Source organism: Gavialis gangeticus, unplaced genomic scaffold (assembly GCF_001723915.1).
Source record: "Gavialis gangeticus isolate Ggan-Ray unplaced genomic scaffold, GavGan_comp1, whole genome shotgun sequence".
NCBI classification, from domain to species: Eukaryota; Metazoa; Chordata; order Crocodylia; family Gavialidae; genus Gavialis; species Gavialis gangeticus.
In genome coordinates, this window is record NW_017729024.1 from 127,766,060 (window position 1) to 127,780,145 (window position 14,086).

Consider the following 14,086-nt stretch of genomic DNA (forward strand, 5'->3'; position numbering starts at 1 on the left):
CCCAAACGGCCTCCCCACACCCACAGTTGCCCCACAATTCACTCACAAGCCCCACACTTCCAAGACAACCCCACAAACCCCTCACCCACATACCTGGCTCTATGGGTTAGGAGTGAAGGGACTGGGATGGAAGGGGAGGGGCAGGCTGTGGGTTGAGAGTGAGGGGCAAGGGCAGGGGCAGGGCACTGGCATATCAGTGCTGCTCAGCGCCACACATCCTGGTGAGCGAAGGGGTAGGGCAGCTCTGACTTTTCTATAACAAAACCCCAAAAGTAAATGCCAAAGTGTATAGATATTTAGACTTTATTTTATGACGATGATGGAGGCAACTGGCGGGCTTCCAAATGGCTTTAAACTTGTAAATAAGACATTGCCCAACTGATCTGTCTATATGTAGTGGTGTTCCATTTTAATAGCAGAAGAACACAATTTTGGGTATTTTAATGAGAGAATTTGGGTTTCTTATCAGAGAATTTGCAATTTTTAACCAGGGAACACCAGGATCTCTGCTGGTAAAACAAGTGGCAAGATCCGGGTAGAGGAGCCTGTCCAGTGCTAGCTGTGGGGACTCAACTGCGGGGCAGATGAGGTGGCTGACCTCTTGGCCCCACATGGCCAAGAGGACACACTTTGACAGTTCAAAGCAGGCCACAGCAAAGAGCACATCTTCTGGGTGATAGCTGCCCAGATGGGAAAGTGGGGGCACCCTATCTGGGTCTGGCAGGCATGCAGCCAGGGAGCTGCAGGTCCAAGGCGGTCAACGCTGTTGCAGGTGGCAGCAGGTAACAGTCAGGCAGCAGCCCCCACTGCCAGACTGTTGCAACAGGTACAGGGTACAGGTTAGGGCTGCTTCAGCAGTCCAGCTGGCACAAGGGGTAGTGTCCCTAGATACCAACTGGCTGGGCCTCAGAAGCTCCTGAGGGCAAGTAGCCCTGAGCTGCTCACCAGAGCTGGTTCTTATATTGCTGGGGCCAGCACAGGGCAGGATTTTTTACTGCTGGGGCCAGTACAGGTGCTGTCACCAGCCTCTAGTTCCCTCTGGCTGCAGATCCAGGAGGAGCTGGGTCATTTTGCCCCAGGTGGTACAACTTGACCCACACCAAAGTGCATGTCCAGGCACATGTGCTGATGCAAAAATCCCCGGCATAAATTTGTGCCGCTCCTTTTGAGCTGCTGCAAGCACATGCCTACGTGTGGATGTGCCCACTGGCTTTATCTTGTGAATCATGTTTGTACACCTAACAGTGCTAATATGGCATGGCACCCTGGCTGAAAATCACTGGTATAAGTTATATGAGAGCTTTGTTATTTGGCTCAAAATAAACATAAATACACAGAATTGCATATAGTGGAAAAACACTGCTTTCACTTAGATTTATGCAACACTACCAAAGCCAATGATTCACCTCGTATCACAGATCTGAACTGGCATGGAGATAAAAATTCTGAGCAGACCCACACCCAGCTGTGGCAATTCAGAGCAACATACTGTTTTGAACACCCCCCACTCCCATTCTAAGGCCTGTCACAAAATAAAAGTCTGTGAGGACTGCTCTAATCCACATAAAGCAACTAATGGTCCCAGAGTCTCTTCCAGCATCTGAGGATCCCCAGGGCACAGGGACCACATTAGGCATGCCCTCTTCTGCAGACCCTCCTCTTGCAGTAGTAGCCTACATACTATGCTTACATGCATACTACATGTATTATTATAATCTCATTTTCTTTCAAGCCATTCTGGAATATACAAATGACAAATTTGTTTCCTTTTCTGACATAGGCATCAGCTCTGACTTTCTTAACACCAAATATTGTTTGTTCGCTCCCCGGCACCTGTTTGCTGGTGAATATTAAGCCTTTATGCAGCTCTTCAGTCTGATGAATATAATACATCCTCATATATAAAACTGAATTTCAGTTTGCATTCCTGCAAACAGCTAGCCTGGAATTTTTCTTTACCATTTTAAGGCTTAGGACCTAATTCAAATCTGACCAATTTCATGCTGACATAAGTGGTGCCAGCAAAGTTACACCAGCATGACAGCAGAAACAGAATCTGATTCATAGAATCATACGAATTTAGGGTTGGAAGGGACCTCAGGAGGTCATCTAGACCAACCCCCTGCTCAAAGCAGGATCATCCCTAACTATATCATTCCAGTCAGGACATTACCAAGCCAGGTCTTTAAAACCTCCAAAGATGGAGACTCTACAACCTCTCTGCGTAACCTGATCCCATGCTTTTACTTCCCTCCTAATGAGAAACATAGTCTTAATATCTAACCTAAACTTCCCTTGCTGCAACTTGGAACCATTTCTCCTTGTTCTGTCATCTGCCACAAATGAGAACAGAGTCTACATCCACTACTTAGGTTGAACAGTTCTAGCTCATCTGTGAAGTCCCAATAAAGTGAGACTACTCCCTAAAAGCCATTTAGCCATGGAAAGGACTAGAGACCTGGGCTGCCCATAGATCAATAATACCACTTATAGGCCTGATTCTGTACTTAGAACAGCATTGTGAAGAGGCAGCCGCTCAGGCTTCAAGGAGACCACACAGGTACAAAGGTCCACCTGCATATTTCTCAGGATCAAGGCCTTGGAAGCCATTATACCTGTGAAGTGACACATGTGAAAGCACCTGGACCATGTCTGCACTAAGCAAAAGAAAGATGTGTCCTTGACCGGTTAAGTCAAATTAAAATGCTTGAGTTATGAATTCAACTTTCCTAGGGAAGGTATTGCATTACCATTCCCATTGCCCAATAGTTTCTGGTTTATTTTTCTTGCACTATGGAAAAATGTACTTACATATTGCTGTATATAAATATGTTTGTAATACTTCACTTTTTGAGTACTTTACTTAACTGAATGCAACACTCATTTTAATGGTTTAATGTTCAGTTTTCAAACTTCAAAAATTGTGTCTAAAGCTAGTACACCAGGAGCTAAGCCACCAAAGATATGTTACCTAAATCAAATTAAACCTTAAAAAATTGATTTGTAACCCCCCACGAAGGAAACAAAAGAAAAGTGATTACAAAAAGCATCTCTGTTTTTGTGTGTTCTAAAGTATTGGATTCAGTAAATATAAACAGAGATTATAGCTCCTTTGCCTGGAAGCCCACCTACTGAGGCATGTTTTGGAAAAGTGTAGAGGTTTTGTCTGAGAGCTGTGGTTTACAGCTAACCAGAGGATTATAGCTCCAAGAGCAAGTGCAGAAGATTCCTTTCTCAGTACTCCATATCTGGTTCTAATGGGCAGGAAGAAACAGCTAACAAAACATCAGCTGGTAAAAGAAAGCTCTGCAGAAGCATTGTCAAGAAATAAGAGCAATCCTTTTTTGCATTTTGAATATTTAAATACAAATTGTGTCAAAGCTTATCAATGAAAATAGTTGAATACTATGGCCTTAAAGGGGACAAAGGGCTCCTCTCTAAAGGAGAGATATAGGTCACTTGTCCACATGATGGGGGTTTTGTCCCCTAAATTAAAATGTTGGTTTTTTAATTGCAACGATTAAAAACTCATTGTTTCAATTTAGGGGCTTCCATCACTGTTAGGGCAAGGGGCTCGATCCTTCTTTTTTTCCCCACAGAACCTACCCACATCTCCTGCAGCTGGTGGAAGGGTTGAGTGATGCCTTAGTTGCAGGCATCCCAGTCCTACTTTCTGCAGCGGTGGTGCCCCCCAGGACTGCCCAGGTGGGCTGCTAGCAAGTAGGTGCTGCCCCAGCTTGGGCTCAGGGAAGAGGTGGATCAGGCTGGGTACTGCCTCTGAGCTGGGGCAGCACCCACCTGCTAGCAGCCCACCTGGGTGGCCCCGGGGGGCACTACCACTGTGGAAGGAAGGACCGGGCGCCCCCGCAGCTCAGGGCCTGCCAGCAGTTCTTCTCCTTCCATGGGAGAGGCAGGTAGGCTTTACAAAAGGAAAAAAAAAAAGGATCAGGCTCTTCGCCACTTTTTTTTCTTTTTTCTGGCGGAGCTTGTCTACACAAGCTGCCGCCAGGCCACACAGCCCCTGAGCTGTGAGGGCCTGGTCCTTCCCTCCATGGTATCAGCACTCCTCAGAACTTTCTGGGTAGGGTGCTAGCTGTGCAGGTGCTGCCCCAGCTCACAGGCAGGAGCTGCCAGATCCAGCTCTTCCTCGAGGTCTGCACCCTAGAAGCCTGGGGAGCAGGCTTCCAGTGCATGGGGTCAGGGAAGAGCTGGATCCAGAGGGTGCTGCCTGTGAGTTGGGGCAGCATTCGCGCAGCTAGCACCCCTCCCGGGCAGCCCAGAGGGGTGCTGCCCTGCGGAGGGAAGGACCAAGCCCCCCCCAAAAAAAGCTCAGGGGCTGCATGGTCCAGCAGTAGCTCATGCAGGCAGGCTCCACTGGGGGAAAAAAAGCAGTGAGGGGCCTGATCCTTTTCTTTTTTTTCTGTGTACCCTGCCCACCTCTTCTGAAGCCGGAGGGTGAGCTGCCAGTGAGCTGTGGGGACCCCTGGTCCTTCCCTCCATGGCAGTAGCACCCCCCAGGGCTGCCGGGCAGACTGCTAGTGGGCAGGTGCTGCCCCAGATTGGAGGCAGCACCCAGCCCAATCTAACTCTTCCCCAAGCCGGAGCTGGGGGCAGCACCTGCCCACTAGCAGCCTATCTGGGTGGCCCCGGGGTGCACCGCTGCCATGGAAGGATGGACTGGGGCTCACCACAGCTCAGGGGCTGCTCAGCCTGCTGACAGCTTGCCCCTCAGCCGCAAGAGATGCAGGCAAGCTCTGAGGAAAGAAAAAAGGATTGGGACCCTCACCACTTCTGCCTTCAGTGGAGGGGGAGATGGGGGGAGAGGCAGGCCAAGCTGGGAAAAGGCTGTAGTATTACAAAAAGCTATGTTGCAAGCTAAACTACATGTGAATGTGGTTTAGTCTGCAATGCAACAAACTCTTTTAAATCATGTAAAACCACTGCACGTGTATAGCATGATACAATTAAACCACGAAAACAGGCAATTTCCATCATGTGTACAAGCGCCTCAGGCACTTACCAAGGGACTTAAGTGGATTTTGCACAAATTGCAGTCTTTAAAGTGCTCAACTTCTGACTAACTGCACAGGCACTGAAGTAGTATAGGCACTTTAGTTTTTGACTTTACAGTAAGGGTGACCAGAATCTGGAACCGGCTTCCAAGGGAGGTGGTGCTCTCCCCTACTTTGCGTGTCTTTAAGATGAGACTGGACAAACACCTGGCTGGGGTCATCTGACTACTACACAGTAACTCCAGTTACTACACAGTCATTTAGTACTTCTTTATACAGGTACTAAATGACTGCACAGTCAGCATCTTGTGTAGACGCAGCCACTGAGAATGTAATCACATGGACATATTAAAACATGTTTTTCAAGCAAAACAAACTTATTTGGTGGATACTCAGGCTCATTTTGCTTCCTGTCACAAGCCCAGTGAATTGTGAATTATAAACAGCTTTAAAAATGAGGCATAGATATCATGCCTTACAGCAGTCTGGTGATTAGAGGACTCTCCTGAGAGACGGAAGACCTAGGTTTAAATCCCTTTAGGCAAAAGAAACTGAACTTAAGTCTCCCTGTTTCTGTGTGGACCCAAGTTTCATTGAGAGATGATGGAATTTAGGCTCCTACATGTGCCTAAGTTTGAAAATGAAACTTAAGCTCCTAAGTCACTTAAGTGCCTTTGAAAATGTTGCCTAGTGCTAGCTAATTCAATTAAAACGTGGTTTTAGTTCTTGTTCTCATTTATTTTTAGACAGTAAAGAAACACTGGTTATTCTGTTGGGCACAAGAGTATTTACCAAATAGGTTTATTTCTTTTGCCTGAAAAGCATGTTTTAATATGCACATATAACTACATTCCCAGCTTGTTAACCTGAGTATAGAGCACAACAAACAACTGCTACATTGATTATTGAGATCACTGCTTCTTTTATATACTAAATAAATTTAAGATAAAATTATCTAGCATCCAAAACATTCAAAAATATTCTTTCTACCACATTGCCATGGGCCAGGGTAGAAAGCAGCATCTCTAAATATTTTTTCAAGCGTACTATCTGTAATGAATATAATTCCTGAAACAAGCCAGGAAGGGGGTGAATAAACTGTGGAAATTTCAGCACATTAAAAACCACTTTCTACTACTTCCAACCAAAGTGGAAACTATGTTTAAGTCGGTACATACCAGAAGGCTCTTTTACTTGTGATGTTACTTCTGGTTTGTTAGGAACAGATGCTTCTTCAACCAGAAGTTTTGACAGCTCTGTCCCAAGGTATGCAACCTGTGTACAAACAACTCTATATGAATAACTGGTTCTTTTCTTTTACTTTGTATTTTTTGTCATAAGAGTAAGAGACATCATGTGTCTTTCATAACTAATGTGCATGGGCCTCATTTGTATATGTTGTTTCTTCCTTCAAGTGCATATTTGCATCCAGTTTTGTACAGATACACTCATGTAAACCTTAGATACATCATAGTATTATTTTTCCCATCTGCAGATGAGCATGTCTCATTTGAACATCAGCTTAATTGGATTTGTACTACATGGGGGACACAAGTTCAGATCTCAAATAAAATCAGTTTGTAAGCAGGAAATTTGGGACAGGTTGCAACTTCAAGCAGAGACACTATTTTGTCTTCTTGCTCTGTGGAAAGACTTAGCTGCTGAGGTGTTGCCAAGTGCCTCAGAATCCAAGCAACTTGTCTCCTGCTCTTCTTTATTAGCACCGTCCAGAAGTTGTAAAAGTATGTGTGGAACAATAATAAGGTGTGGGAAAGTGAAAGAGTCAGTGTTTAGGGGGCACATGTAGATTCAGGACACACTGAAACTACCACTGAATAAAGTTCAAAGGCCATACTTGTCAACATCAGTTCTGCTGTAACCTCCCTCACAAAATAAACTGAACAACTAACTGTTAAAAAAATGTACCAAAATATAAACTCTCTGTTGAAATCTGCATTTCAGTTACATTAAGACAAAGAAAATGTACAACATAAATAAAAAGGAAAGAAAAATATTTTTAAAGCAGAACCAAATTCTATAACATTTTAATCCCAAATATTATAATAATTATTATTAAATGAGTTCAATGAATAGTCAAGAGAATAAAAACTGGGGAACTGAAGGGATAAAGATATGTGTTGTCAGATTAAAACACTTTATTTTTTGCACCTATTTAGCTAACCATTTTCTTACACCTTTAATTAAAGAATCACTATAGGCCTGCTCTGCACCCTATCAGCTTTACCCTAAGTGCTGAGAGAAGTTAAAATGCCAACTCTTATAGACAGCAGAAGTACAATGCACTTTTAAAAATACAAGGAAAAGCTGAAAAGAATGCTGAGGGTAAAAGACTAATGAAGTTGTTGAGGAATTTCTAGGACATATACTGCAAAGGTGCTTAAAGGGACTTCTCAGGTGTCTGGTACCTTATGGTTTAGAACCTTTACATTACAGGAGTTTCCAACTGATTGCAAAGCTAGATGCATAGATCCTAGAGTGACAATCTACTAAGATGAGGATCTTTAGAGGAAAGAATTCCAAAGCTCCTAACAGATGTTTTTAGGGATAACAATGGACCTACCTTATTCCACGCATATTTCCAGCTCACAGAAATATCATTTCCTAGTAGTGCTTTTACCCACTGAACAGGATTTCCATGAATTCTGTTTTCACTGGTCTGGATTCTGCCATCTCTCAAAAGAGTGGCCTTATGACTGAAGTCCTAAACATGAAAAATAAGAAATGAATCAAGGTTACTAAATTAACAAATCACAATGAATACCCTTAAAATTTAAGAAAAAACGTATAAGGTCTTTCACCTGAAAAAAAATCAGCTAGCTCCTTTCACAACTTTCCTTTATTCAAAATGTTTCCAAGAAATGAATATCATGATTATAAATTGAAATATGTATAATATGTTTACTTACCCTTTGGACTTGATGATCTGCTCAGGTCCCTTCTGACCCTACAAACTATGAAACCCTATAAAACTTCTTATTTGAAAGGTTTTGGTCACACACAAACACACAGACTCCATTTTAAGTATGAATGAATGAGCCCTGTTTGTGTAAGATTGTATTCTTAATAGCAGTGCCCCTCAGGGCTAGGTCTGCATCCTGCATACCCTTGTGGCCTGTGCTGCTCAGGGAATAAGGACTTTATCTGCTGTTGAAACCATCTACAGCAACCTTTAGAGCTCATGGGGTATAGACATGGCCCCATTGTACACTAGATTCATTTCAAATAACAGTCTCATATACATGGGTTACTTGCATACCTAAAATGGTACGTAGGTGGACAACAGTTAAAGAGTTTGGACACATGGCTTATTTACATAGTGTATCTCATCTTTAAACCAGTGTAAGCATGGAGCAGACACATGATGTAAACCCCCATCCCAGTATAACTTACTTGAATCTGGTGCTGAATTACTTCAGGAATACAAGGTTAAAATATATCAGTGTAAGTTACACTAATGTAAGTTTTGTGTATCTGCAGCCACCTACAAGCAGCCATTTGCTGTAGGCCAGGGGCAAGCAATTATTTTGGGTGGAGGACCATTTGCCAAGTTTTGACAAGCTGTTGAGGGCTACATAGGTAGCTCTGCCCCTTGACAGGTGCCCTGCGTCCCCCCTCTCCCCCCCGTCACCATCTTGGGACTGGAAGTCCCACCCCCTAACCCCTGACCTTTGCCACCAGAAGTCCCTCCCCTTGCCCCTGAAAGTACTCCTTTCAGGAAGGGGTTTTGCCATCTCAGAACCAGAAAAATATCAAATAATATTCTAAAAAGTGAACATCTAAAATATTCATTAATTTGATTTCAAAAAATATGTTTTGTCCTGGTTTACATGTGTTTCTGTAGTGTACACAAAGGTGATCAGTAAGTATCTGTAAATAGCAGCAGAAACACCAGTGCACCTAATCAAAACTCCCAGTTTTACTTGTAGTCACTGTCCAATGCTTCAGAGGGAAGTGGAAAAAAAACCCCAAACCCCCGAATCCAGTAAGAATTCATGTGGGGAAAAGATTTCCTTCTTGGCCCCTGCAGGTGACTAGCAGAAGTTCTGAAGGATGGGACTGCCAGATACTTACCAAATTGCAAGTTACCTCTGTGCTCCAAATACCAATGTAAGTCCACATATCGCACATGCTGACTACTAAAGCAAGAGCTTTCTATCTTATCATACTATTCCTCCCATAAACTTACTGAGTTTGGTATTAAAGCTATTCAGGTTCTTTGTCCCTAATGTCTTGTTTGGATGACCATTCCAAAACTTCATTCCTCTGATAGTAATAAATATGCTAATTTCTGATCCAAACTTGTTCATAACTAGTTTTTGTACTAGCATTGTTCTTCAGCCTAAAACGTTCATTTTCCTTACTAATACTGTGGTATAAGAAACATTAAAAAACATAATGCAAATATATTCAAATCAACATTTGCAAGAAACACCAGTGAGAATATTTTTTAAAAATAGGGGACTTGACAGTCTTTATAGTATACAGTGTTAATTAAAAGAGAGATTGTAAATATTTTTGCTCTAATGCTACTAATAGAGCATGATCTTGCAAACATTTATGCAGGTGAATTAATTTGTTTATGCAAGCATTCCAGTGTAGTTAACATGCAGCAGTTCATAGCACTTAATTATAGCGTAGAACAGTTCTGTATATACTTGGCTTAGTTCAACTAACATGTTTAAATAACTCAGTTGCAGCCTGTGACAAGGGCATGCTCAAGGGCTGCCATGACGTCTGCTGTTAGCCATGAGATCCCTGTCCCAGCTCCAATTCTAGGGGACCCTCAACTCCTTTATTTGCCTGTCATGCAAAATGTGTGGCAGGGAAGATCAGAGGGGATGGGAGACAAAAGGTGCAACAGGTAGGTGTGGGGAGGAAGTATATTATTACCCTAATAAATGATAACCCTAATAATATACTACAATGGGGAGAACTAGAATATTTTTTTCTGATGTTTCATCTCAAGGACTATTTCAACAACCAAAATCAATCCACATCCAACAACACTTCATCCCATGACAACACTGAGGAAATGATAAAACACCAAAAAAACCCAAGAAAATATCAGATTGGATACTTCACAGTGGATGAAATTCAAACCTTGACTGCTTCAGAGAAAGAATGAACAATGAAATAATCAACAGACACCACCATAACAACCTCTCCCTCTCAGAAAGAAGTGCCATAGAATCTCTAAGATCCAACCACCAAATAGTAATAAAACCAGCAGATAAAGGAGGAGCTATAGTTATCCTTAACTGTGAAAACTACATTAAAAAGCCAACAGACAACTCTCTGACACCACCTACTACAAAAACTAGAGGAAGATCCTACTCCCCTTTTCACTTTAAAACTCAAAACCACCCTCAAATCATTTCCATATGAACTACAAGAAAAACTATGGCACATAATAACCCCAGGTAAACTCTCTACATTTTACTAGCTACATTCTATCATCAGCTCAACATTCCCCGCTTCCCCCCCACCACTTACCTGTCTCTTACCTATTGTCTCACATCCCCTCTGATCTTCCCTGCTATGTATTTGCATTTTCACAGACCTTCATTTTGCATATTAGTTTAAACTTCTATTCAACCCAGGGGAGCGCACAGACACCAGCAGACTCTCCCTATGCCTAAAGAAGGGTGTTTGTGTCCAAAAGCTTGCAAAGAACATTTTTTCCAACTATTTAGTTGGTCTAATAAAAGATATCACATTTACCCAAAGAACCATGTAATTCTCAAACAGTATTTCATTATACCATAAAAAGAAACACGCATAAGAGTTTTCATACAAGGTAGCATCCCCATAGTTTTTTACCATCACCGTCATGAGTTTACTTATTTTTAAATCTCAAAGTTTTCCAGGGGCATAGGTGAAACTTAACAATCACCTTACCAAAGCAAAATGAGATGCGTTTGTTCTGATCCATCTTTATTTCAATGCCGATTGTCAATGCGATGCTGGCTTACAGGGACATAACGCAGCTTGTCATATGTGATGGTGACAAATATTGTTGCTTCTGCAGATGGGGACGCAGCATAATAAGGGAACTGAAAAGCCCCTGACAAGCTGATGTTCCAGTGTCCATGCAAGGATACAGAAAATTGAATCCTCCAGTAATGCCAGACGGGAAGAAGGGTTTTGTTTGGTTTTTTTTAACAGCAGCCCCCCAGTGGAAACCCCAAAATACAGACTAGCTCGCCTCACTTTTCTACCCATGGGATCCTAGATCATAACTAATTGGGATGGGGCATGGGGGATGATAATAAAATCATTGATTGGATCCAGCAAATCTGTAATGGTTGGATAATACCCCTAATGCAGGAGGTACTTCCATTTCTTATCCCTAGAAATGATTTCAAAAGACGAGTCTTCATTAATATTGTTCCAGCTGTGCAAGTACTGCATTTCTGTTAATCCTACTTTGCAGTTTCCGAGGAGATCCAAAGATTTAGCCAGCTGTATGATAAAGTTCAAGTTGGTATTCTGTGGGAAAATCTTGGTGCTGACATTAATCGGCAAGGTGATGTATAAGCCATCATCACTCATCTCATCCTTCTGGCAGAGGTAATGGTTTTTCTTTTACCCCTGTACATTACAAACTTGGAAGGCTTCTACCTAGCTGTTAAATTTAGCCAGCCACCCCAACCGTTTCACCAACAACTGCTTCTTTCTCCCCTTTCCTTTCACTGTGTAACCCGGGTGCACTCAAGTATGTGCTCCCCTCTCCAAATAGAAGGAATGGGTAGCTAGGCAGGAGTGCTGTGAGAGGGAACTGCAAATACAAACCAGTTCCCTCTATTCCCTATAGAGTCAGGGAATGCTTAACTATATACAAATGTATTAATATTTACAGGGAACCTTCAAAAATAAATATAAATATAGATATCTACATATAATATGTGACTATAAACCTTATTCTCTATATACATATATATATATCTATGACAGTTTACCACCACTGGGACTTCAAATAAGTTGCAGGTGAACACAGGTAAGCAATAGGGAAGGATCCCAGCAGGGCCCCAACATAGACAATACACTCTAAGTTCTAATAAACAATAAATTTACAAACTATAAGGCGCATAAACATCAAAAATAAATCTGACTCTTTAAAAGTCTCCAAAGCCCAGGCTGTTCCTAAGGCTTTGGCTGCACCCCAGTGACTAGTGGGAGGGGAAAATCCTAATGCCCCTTGGGCCTTCCACAAACCCCAATGAGGCCTATAAACTCAGAGAGGCCCTCTCTCTCTAGGAGCCCCTTATTAACCTGAAGGAATTTCCCCTCCCTTGTGGGAATCCCTCTCCCCAGCAACTCATGACTTTGGGGTCCAGAGTGGTCCTTGGCCCCTTAGGCACGTTGCTTCTCACTTGCAGGAGACTCCAGGGCCTTTGACTCCTCCTGGGCTGCTCACCCACTTGGAGCCCAAGCACCGTCACATGCTCCTGAGGACTTTGTCTTCTGCTCAGGGTTGGAGGCCTGGGCCACCTCATGCAACACTGGGGCTCGGTTCATTCCCAGACCCTCCGTGCAGTGTTGTCTGCATCGGGCTGCTGGCTCTGGGCCAGGGGGCCCCAGACCTGAGCTGCCATAAGCAGCTCCCAAGGTCCCAATCCCTCCCGAATCACTCTGTGCCACGCTGTCAGCACTGATTGCCTGGCCCTGTGCCAAGGGTTGCAGACCTAAGCCGCCTCAAGCGGCTCCCAGAGTCCTGCTCTGTGCACCGGCTTGTGTTCCTGGCTGTACACCAAGGGTTGCACATCCAGTTGCCTCATGCAGCTCCCAGGGTCCTGGTCCCTCCTGGACCCTCTATGCAGCACTACCTGCACCAACGCCGCGTTCCTCAGCGGCAGGCTGGGGGCATGGCTGCTTGCCATTCCTGTCTAACGAAGAGGTCTTCGGGGCAACAGCTCTGCCCCACTGGCCAGCTCTTGCCAGCTCTTCTTTTTCGCCTGTCCTCTTCTCCATCCCTTATCACAGCTGCCTGTGTGCTGGGCACACCGCTCTTTTATATCCTCTGAGGGTTCCACCCCCGGATTGTAAACAGACCAATCAGGTTGAAGCAAAGAACAGGCTTCAACCAGGTCTGGGTTCTCTGCCTTGCCCTGGGTAGAGGTGGGGCAAGCTCCTCCCCAGCAATCGCCTGATTGGTGGAAGGGCTGTACCAATCTGAATGAAGATTTGCCAAGCCTGGGATGTGTCGGGCAGCTATCGGTAAGCCCGCCACAGCTGATAGAACTTTTTCAATCCTGTAAAATCTATCCTTTGCATCAGTTTTTCATCAGTCCCATGGGATGCCCCTACCCACTACAGGACAGGGAGGCCCGGGTGAGGGAGATTCCTTACCCTCCATCCAAGCTGACCTCGTGAAGGAACACCTTGAGAGGCTGGATACCTTCAAGTCAGCCAGCCCTGATGGTTTATACCCCAGGGTATATACTCAAAGAGCTGGCAAGCATCATAGCTCAGCCCCTGGCATGGATCTTTGAGAACTCCTGGTGCTCTGGTGAAGTGCCCGAGGACTGGAAGAAGGCCAATGTGGTGCTTATCTTCAAGAAAGGGAGGAAAGTGGGTCCGGCAAACTACAGGCCCATCAGTCGGACCTCTATCCTGGGGAAGGTCTTGGAAAAGATCATCAAGGAGGCCATCCTTAACAGACTGGCTGACGGCAACATCCTGAAAGATAGCTACAACTGGTTTGTTGCGGGTAGGTCTTGCTTGACCAATCTCATTTCCTTTCACAACCAGGTGACCTATCACCTGGACAAGGGGGAAAGAGATTGATGTCATATATCTCAACTTCAAAAAAGCTTCAATCTGGTATCCCATGATCATCTCTTGGCAAAACTGGTTAACAGTGGCCTTGGCCTCACCACGATCCAGTAGCTAGGGAATTGGCTCTGCAGTAGGATCCAGAGGGTGGTGGTTGATGGAAGGCAATCATTCTGGTGTGCTGTGACCAGTGGGGTCCCTCAAGGCTCTGTCCTAGGGCCTATACTGTTTAACATTTTCATCAATGATGTGGATATTGATGTCAGAAGCGGACTGGC

At 44.0% G+C, this 14,086-nt stretch overlaps 1 protein-coding gene across 1 annotated transcript in view; it reads right to left on the bottom strand.

Moving 5' to 3' along the window:
• Window positions 1-14,086, bottom strand: part of LOC109298112 (putative ankyrin repeat domain-containing protein 31) — a 91,080-nt gene that overhangs the window by 17,621 nt on the left and 59,373 nt on the right. Inside the window, exons 8-9 of the mRNA XM_019518244.1 lie at window positions 7,594-7,734; window positions 6,191-6,287 (exon numbers count right to left, since the gene is read on the bottom strand). Of these exons, the coding sequence (XP_019373789.1) occupies window positions 6,191-6,287; window positions 7,594-7,734 (238 nt within the window). The remainder of the gene's footprint in view (window positions 1-6,190; window positions 6,288-7,593; window positions 7,735-14,086) is intronic.